The sequence below is a fragment of the Gigantopelta aegis genome, chromosome 12 (assembly GCF_016097555.1).
Source record: "Gigantopelta aegis isolate Gae_Host chromosome 12, Gae_host_genome, whole genome shotgun sequence".
Lineage (NCBI taxonomy): Eukaryota > Metazoa > Mollusca > Gastropoda > Neomphalida > Peltospiridae > Gigantopelta > Gigantopelta aegis.
The window spans coordinates 33304044-33313375 of NC_054710.1; the positions used below are offsets into that span (position 1 = coordinate 33304044).

Consider the following 9332-nt stretch of genomic DNA (forward strand, 5'->3'; position numbering starts at 1 on the left):
AAGCCTAACCTTAACCCTAACCCAAAGTTTAAGCCTAGCTTAAACCCTTTCTAAGACTATGTCAGAATTGACAAATATTTGACACGCAATAGCCGACGATTAGTAAATCAGTGTGTTCTAGTGGTATCGTTAAACTAAACAGACTTTTAACTTTTTTTAAAGACGATTGCCTCGAACGAGAATAGCCGCACGAATAGCCGATATTGTAAACACCGATGAAATTGCAATGTTTGTCTTGTCAGTCTGCTATGTCCGTCACATTTCTCGTACCGGGGCCCAATTGTGAAGCGTTCGCTTGATGTGCGGTCAGGATCGATTACCTCCAGTGGGCCCATCAGGTTATTGCTCATCCCAGCCAGTACACGACTGGTATATCAAAGGCCGTGGTATTTGCTATCTTGCCTGTGGGATGGCGCATATAAAAGATCCCTTGCTACTAATGGAAAAATGGAGCCGGCTTCCTCTGATGACTACGTGTCAGAATTACAAAATGTTTGATATCCAATAGTCGATGATTAATTAATCAATGTGCTCTAGTGGTGTCGTTAAACAAAACAAACTTTAATTCTCGTACGAGGCACTCGTATGGTGTGGAGCCGCCTTTACTGTGGCAACAAATTCAACAGAGTCTGTTTAAGGAACAAAATTCACTTTTCTTCCAATCTTCATTACGCTTGTCTTAGCGGAGTAGTGGTAGCCGCGCCACGCGCTCCAGTCTACGCCGTTTGCGTATGACGTGTGGTTTCCTGCCAGGTAGAGTCCATTTAGGTTGGAGGAGTGGCACGCACCGTACCACCAGCCGCCCTTGTAACTACTGGCACAGTTTCCATCGTAACCGTCCAGGTCCCTGTCATAGGTAGAAAAATTCTTGCCGCTGTGGTATGACAGGCTGTTACCTGAAATTTAAAAAATAAGAAGAATGCTCCTATATCCTGAATTTGTAATCGTATGTAATACAGTTTTGCGAAAAACAAACAGAATGAAAAAAATACAAAATACAAAACAAAAATGAAATCAAAATTGTAAACAAGCAAACAAACAAAACAAATATCCATCCAGCCCCACTCCCATCCCTTCAAAAAAACACAAAAAAAACAACAAAAAACACCACCCAACAACAACAAGCATAATAATAATAGTAATAATAATAATCATAATCATTATCATCATAATAATAATAATAATAAAAATAATAGTAATAATAATAGTAATAATAATAATAGTAATAATAATAATAATAGTAGTAGTAATAATAATAATAATAATAATAATAATAGTAATAATAACAAGGGTCCCCTTTTGTAAAGCTGCAACCCCTCCCTAGAAAAGCATTGTAGCCGCCCATGGATTTGCATTGCTTTAAAAAAATTCTTTGATATTGACTCGAGTACAAGTAACGCATCTGATATATTCATATGAAGATCGTAACGCGATTGTATGTATAACTATTAATGACATTGGTAGAAGGCGTTTAACTATAAATCAACTATTTTCTCAATGCTGCTTTTGCTGTGACTTGTAAACGAAATATGCCGACAAATAGTTAAAAGAGAAATATGGATGTGTACACCAAATTGATTGTTCTAAGGATGTAGTGCAGACGTAAAGCGCCCTTCTGATGCGCATTCGGTCTAGGATTAATCCACGCTGGTTACCCATTAGGCTAGTCTAGTTCTCGGAGTTGTTTGTGTTTTGTGTGTGTGTGTGTGGGGGGGGGGGGGGGTATATCAAAGACCGTGGTATGTGCTATCCTGTCTGTGGGATGGTACATACAAAAGATCCCTTGCTACTAATGGAAAAATGTAGCCGGTTTCCTCTTTAAGACTATATGTCAAAATAACCCATATGTTTGACATCCGATAGCTGATGATTAATAAATTAATATGCTCTAGTAGTGTTGTTAAACAAAATTAACTTTAATTTTAACTTTTATTGACATAGCTAGAAGGCGTGTAAATACAAATCAATTATTTACTCTACTATGACAAGTTAACGATGATATCCCGAGATACAGTTGAAAGAACAATATGCATGGATACACCATATCGATTGTTCTAATGTCTATGGTTAGTGCTATCCTGCTTGTGGGAAGAGCAACTAAAAGGTCCCTTGCTGCCTGTCGTAAAAGAGTAGCATATGTGGCGACAGCGGGTTTCCTCTAAAAAAAACAGTGTCAGAATGACCATATGTTTGACGTCCAATAGCCGATGATAAGATAAAAAAAATCAATGTGCTCTAGTGGCGTCGTTAAATAACACAAACTTTACTCCAAGGATTACTATAATTTTATGTTTAGTAATTTGTTGTTATTTATCATGATGATATCTGAATATTAAAAATATCAGATTATGAAGTTGCAGAACGTTACGTTGAAATGATCTGAAAAAATTGAGTTATCTGCTAATTTTTTCAAAGTGTCACATATAGAAAACTTCTTAAGGTTACAGGACATTTGGATTGTGCTGAAAGCAGAACCCGATGAAACAAACAATTGAGTGGAATGATTAATAGCTCTCATAAGTTAGATTATTGAGAGCCATTTAAGATATATAGAATACTAAACGAGCTTGCCTGTTATACCATTTTTATGAAATGAGTGAACAGTTTTGGTATCTGACGAGCGAAAGCTCGTCAGATACCAAAACTGTTCACGAGTTTCATAAAAATGGTATGACAGACAAGCTTGTTTAGTATTTTATTTAATACACACCAACTGCAAACAAGCCGCAACGCAGAAGTAAGCAGATGTCGAGACCTATTACATGTTATGTTTCTATGAATTGGGTCAGCGAGTGATCTACGTCACGCTCACGTCACGCCCATATTACACTAGTTAGATACCGAGTGATTGTTATGAGATGAGCAATATTTTACACTGGTGTGTAATAAAATACCATATTGAACATTGATATTTAACCCTTTGGAGTTCTATGTTTTAAGGGAACCTAAAAGTTACTTTCTTTGAACTAGTCTCAGGGGAGTGATGGGGAGCCAGATTAAAATCTCCCAATAAATGACGAGGTTTGGGAATGGCATTATGATTGATTTGTATCGCTTGTAGACAGTTCGATTAATTTCAGAGCAACTGTGTAATAATTTTAGCATCAGAATAAACCCATCCTACCTGCATCTCTGTTTGAGGACAAATGTGCCATCGTGTTATGATTTGAATTAGCCCACGCTACAGGTACTTCTCTTTAAGGACAACTGTATGATCATGTTAAGATCATAATGAACCCATTCTACCCAGAGCCGGTGTATCCTAGTCGAACATGTAGCACGTGCTACAGGCCCAGCGCTTTAGGGGGCCCCGCAGTGTTGTGTACATTTATCTCCCCCAGGTCATTTTTTCCCTCTCCCCGAAGGGGCTTGCAAAATATATATCTTGGGAAGGGGGCCCCGCTGTTATTTGTGCTACAGGCCAGGCGCGGATCCAGGATTTTTAAATAGGGGGGGGAGGGGGCCGAGGGCGTGAAGCGCTCGAGATTCCTAGGGCGGTCCGGGGGCATGCTCCCCCTCGAAATTTTGAAATTTAAGTGGCCTGAAACGCGATTTCCTGAGTAACATCTGAGTAACAAAATAGCTATATTAACGTATGTTTTTGGTATTGTCATACTGTTTTTGTTATCTTCAAAATTGGGAAATAAGTGCATTTTTGTGTAATTCCACTCTAGTGTATGCTATAGTTAAAAAATAATAATAACTTGACCCCAAAAATAGGGGGGGCCCGGGCCCCTTGGGCCCCCACTAAATCCGCGCCTGCAGGCCCCGCGGATCCTTAAACCGGCTCTGACTCTACATGCATCTGTGTTTGAAGACAACTGTGTGATCATGTTAGGATCAGAATGAACCTACTCTAGCTGCATCTCTGTTTGATGACAACTGTATGATCATGTTAGGACCAGAATGAACCCACTCTACCTGCATCTCTGTTTGATGACAACTGTATGTTCGTGTTAGGACCAGAATGAACCTACTTTAGCTGCATCTCTGTTTGAGGACAAGTGTATGATCATGTTAGGACCAGAATGAACCCACTCTACCTGCATCTCCGCTGTACTGTCCCAGGACCAGTTGGAAGTAATTGTCTTCAGACTCGAGCACAAAACTGTCGTACAACGCGAAGGCCCAGTTGCCTTCGAAATCCTCTAGATCAACGCGCAGCCGATAGAGGGCGCCCTGCGACGTCAGTGTGTGGATAATGGTGTTTCCTGTAAACGGGGGGAAAGGTTTTGCTACAGTTATATGTGCATATCTGTATCATTATGCATGAATTCGTTTTCGCATGTATATATTTTTATTATATAACATTTAGTGTAATATCTTAAAATATCAATGAAATAAAAGTGTTATCAGTCACTCAGTGTCGTTAACACATTATAGAGTGAAAATGCCAGTATTTCACTCTAAAAAGTGTTATCGTCACTGTAAGAAAACCGGAACTATTTTGCTGCTGGCATTTTTAAAATAAAGGCAAATTGCCAAAAGTCGTGACTCGTGATATATGATTGCAAACTTCACTCGATGAGATATAAATCATATTTGAAAAAAAAACCCACTATGAAATATGCTCATGCTCATGCTCATGCTCTGTGTGTGGTCTCTCTCTCTCTCTCTCTCTCTCTCTCTCTCTCTCTCTCTCTCTCTCTCTCTCTCTCTCTCTCTCTCTCTCTCTCTCTCTCTCGCCCGGAACGCTACGAATCAGAGCAACTACGTTCCACAAAAATAGAACGATCGTTAGTCGACCATATTCGTACCGGTCCAACAACCACGCGGTTCTAAGGCCCCATGGCTTGGCAACGTTTGACTTATATGAAATTGTGGACAGACCTGGCACTGGCTATATATGTATTTTTATATTTTGAATATCTCTATTGTATGTACGTCGGGTTTTGACTTAAAGATACATATATTCAATGACGCACTGGCACAGGGGATATTAAAATCCTTTATTGCCTTCACAAATTTCCTCAATCCGTTACCGAGACCCGAACCTGTTGCACCCAATCGCCCGTAATTGTTGGGCCGGAACGCTACCAATCAACCAACTACGTTCCACAAAAATAGAACGATCGTTAGTCGACCATATTCGTACCGGTCCAACATATGTATGTATATACGTATGTATGTATCTATGCATACATGCATGCATGTATTTAGAAACATCAAAACAAAGAAAAAACATTTGTTTTTAAAATTAAACTTGACAGAAAAAAACCAGTCAGACACAGAAAGATTTAAACAGCATCAAAACATACCTAGCCAAAATTCGTTTTCGAGGTTTCCAAACCCGTCTTTATAGTCAGTCCAGTTTCTGAAGAAATCTTCTGATCCATTTGATCTACGTTGTATTACCTTGTGAAAATAGAAACAGATGTTACCGGCATTCAAGATAATCATACCACATGAAGAATAATGGCTATATATGGTGTGTGTGTGTGTGTGTGTGTGTGTGTGTGTGTGTGTGTGTGTGTGTGTGTGTGTGTGTGTGTGTATCTGTGTGTGTTTTTGTGTGTGTGTGCGCATACACAAACAGAGAGAGAGAGAGAGAGAGAGAGAGAGAGAGAGAGAGAGAGAGAGAGAGAGAGAGAGAGAGAGAGAGAGAGAGAGAGAGAGAGAGAGAGAGAGAGAGAGAGGGAGAGGGAGAGAGGGAGAGAGAGAGAGAGAGAGAGAGAGAGGAGAGAGAGAGGGAGAGAGAGAGAGAGAGAGAGAGAGAGAGAGGGAGAGAGAGGGAGAGAGAGAGAGAGAGAGAGAGAGAGAGAGAGAGAGAGAGAGAGAGAGAGAGAGAGAGAGAGAGAGAGAGAGAGAGAGAGAGAGAGAGAGGTTATAAAGTAACTTTATAACAGAGCTTCATGCTAAATGACACGAGTTTTGGAAAGGAAAGGCAGCCATTTATAAGATTGATAAATTCACACATAAAATAATAGCACGTTTTTAGTTGAAGAATTGTTTAATCACATTTGGTCTGACTGCTAGTATGTAATTATTTTTAGCAATCATTGTCAGTTGCACGAAAATATGTGTGACAGTCACAGTTTAATAATTCTTTTTTCATATCAGTATTTGTCATATTTTCCAAGAAACTCATAAGGGTGTGTTCAGGACAGGCATGTTTAAAGAAATGTATACTTACTAGCCATCCATAATCATCTGAAATTTCACAAAATACGCTGATTGGTGTAGAGTTGTCACGTGATGTAATCGTATAGACACCGTCCATCTTGATTCCATTCATCATGACGTCATAACAGTCAAATTGAGAAACCAGAGGAACAGATTCTACAAAAAAAAGAAAAAAGTTTTATTTTGTTGAATACCACTAGAGCACATTGATTTATTAATGAACGACTATTGGATGTTAAATATTTAATAATTCTGACATAATTTATAGTCAAATAATTAGAAGTTACTTTTTTCACAGTAAAGGATCATTGGTATGCACTTGCTCACTGATACAGTCCGTGAGACAGGACCAAACATTTGGCCAGTTAGTACCACCTGGGTTGGAGGAGGCGAACGTTCATAGAGATTTCCACCATGACGTTAGTCTACATCCCTAGAGATGGAAAACGTATGAAAGCATTGCAGGACTTACAGCTTTCTGTGTGTAATTACCCATTTTTGTTACCCTACCTCCATTTCCATGGAAGCTATAGTTCTATTGAAGTGCTTAAGGGGTAGCAATGCAAATATTATTGTGAAATATTTATCAAAACAATTAGGGTAACAAAATTTGACAGATATGGAATTAATAGATTCAGCAATTCGTACATGTTAACAATACTGTAATATTTTGGGTACGGTCGAAAGAAAACCCACAAGATCAGAGAATGGACCCACCAATTCAATGCTATCTCTGAGGAAAGTTTTGAACAAGATGACAGTCAAGATAGCTGAGGTGTGTGCCCAGGACAGCGTGCTTGAACCTTAATTGGATATAAGCAGGAAAATAAGTTGAAATGAATGTCAAACCAAAGTACCTCTCCTGTTGGCCAGCATCATCAAATGTTAATGATACAAAAAGGATTCTCTAGCGAGCTTTCGCATTCAGACCATAGACCTTCCTATAAATTCCGAATATATATATATATATATATATATATATATATATATATATATATATATATATATATATGTGTATATATATGTATATGTATATGTATATGTATATGTATATATATATATATATATATATATATATATATATATATATATATTAGAATTACAATCATAACGTAATCCACTTACCGTAATTCTTGGCTCCGTTACTGGTGGAAAAACTGAAGAGATATAAATTGCTGTTATACACAGAACAAACTCCATCTCTGTTGTTGAAGGAAAAGAAGATACAAGTGGATCCTAGTTCCGTGAAACACTGACGCGCGCAGTCACGTTTGTTCACCGCTAATGTATTTAGGAAAGCAACATCCACACTTTTCGCGTCATTGTAAAGTGGTGATATTCGAAAATCTTTTGTTTCACAAACCTCACTCGAGAAACAAACAACAAATAAATGCAGTAAAAAAGCCAGTCCAAAAGCAAGAGAAATATTACAGATTCCACAGAACGTGTATTCTTCTCTATCTCTGTACATGGGAGCCATCGTGAAACAAAATGACTGAGAAATGTTTGGCAAAAAACCCACACGTTCATTTAACGATAGTATTGATATTCACGTCAATACCTCAGGAGAGAACATAATTCATTTATTGAACTACGTACTGTAGTCTGTTATTAGTAGGCCTACTATTGTCAGAGATTACACAAGCCAGAAGATCTAGAATCTGACCGGGGAGTGGTGGTCGAAGGGGGTGGGTGGTGGAATTGAGTTATCTAGTGCCACTGTGTCGTTAAGTAGCCTTGTGCTTGAAACATGTTTGGGGTACCTGTAAAAAAACCAGTAGTCAATTTTTGTGCGGAACTAAGGTAGTCATAGAGGTATATCCTCTTAAAACAGTAACCAGGTAATCTCTCTTCCTCTGTCTGTCTCTCTCTGTCTGTCTGTGTCCCCCCCCCCCTCTCTCTCTCTCTCTCTCTCTCTCTCTCTCTCTCTCTCTGAGTGCATGCTTGCGTGCGTGCATGTGTTTAGGCTTGGGTGTGTGTGTGTGTGTGTGTGTGTGTGTGTGTGAGTATGTGCGTGCGTGCGTGTGAGTGAGTGTTTATGTGTGTATGAATGTGATTGTTCCAAAGAAAAAACGAACATAAATCCGCTGAGGTTACTATAGATAGATGAGTGCAATGTTATAATGAAAACAACAAGAAGAAAACCAGCAACGACTTTGATTGCGTTTGTCTTCGTATATTAATTGATCCAGATATTGATCAAAGGCATGTTTTCCTTGTCTTACCTTAGAAATCTATTAACGCAGATAGTATTCACGTGGGTCAAAATAACCTGGTGCTTTAAATAACGTACTTGGTTAATCACGTTTAACCATGACAAAACTTTTTATTATTCTATAGAAACCACATTAAGCCCCCCCCCCCCCCCCCCCCCCCCCCCCCCCCCCCCCCCACCCACACACACACACATACACACTCTTCTCCATCCAGTGCTATTGGCTTGTATTGTTTTGTATCACACCAACTGACATAACGCAGACGCATTAATGTTCGTGTTCATCATTTATTTCAATTAATGTATTATGTCAAATTATATCGCGGAGAGGCATTTACATAGGCAAACAGCCTGTTTGCCGATCCATTTCATTTATTTCAAATGAATAAATATCGTTTAAAAAAAAAAAAACGCAGACGCATAATTGCAGATATTCTCGTGGATCAAATTAACCTGGTGCTTCGAATAACGTACTTGGTTAGTCACGTTTAACCCTGACAAAACTCACGTATTATTATTCTAGAGAAATCACATTATACTCCCCCCCCCCCCCCACCCACCCACCCACCCACCCCCACACACACATACACAATCTTCTCCACCCAGTGCTATTGGCTTGCATTTTTTGTATCACAGCAATTGACATAACGCAGACGCATGATTACTTACAATCCGTACAATCGTACAAAAATTCTTTGGGTTTTTTAAAAATATAATTACGCACTAGTATGTTCAAAGTAATGAATGGAATGTCTCCTGACGTTTCAATATTCTTACATTCACCATAGCCTAAGGACCAAAATGATATATCCATTCCGTTTGCCAGAATTTTCTTTTATATTAATTTTTGTACTTTTACATTTAATTCATCAATTGATCAGGGCCTCGTTGCACGAAGCGATCTTAGCACAGAGATCACCTTGAGGTATTATTGCACAGAGAAGTCCATGAGGTATTACTGCACTGAAGGTGAACTTTAATAGCTACGATCACT

At 38.9% G+C, this 9332-nt stretch overlaps 1 protein-coding gene across 1 annotated transcript; it reads right to left on the minus strand.

Moving 5' to 3' along the window:
* Nucleotides 1-601: 601 nt before the first annotated feature.
* LOC121386928 (microfibril-associated glycoprotein 4-like) lies at nt 602-8008 on the minus strand. The gene is made up of 5 exons (XM_041517979.1): nt 7249-8008; nt 6134-6279; nt 5259-5355; nt 4044-4211; nt 602-896 (listed from the first exon to the last, which is right to left on the minus strand). The coding sequence occupies exons 1-5, from the start codon at nt 7601-7603 to the stop codon at nt 634-636; spliced, it is 1029 nt and encodes a 342-aa protein (XP_041373913.1). The 5' UTR covers nt 7604-8008; the 3' UTR covers nt 602-633.
* Between the last annotated feature and the right edge of the window lie 1324 nt (nt 8009-9332).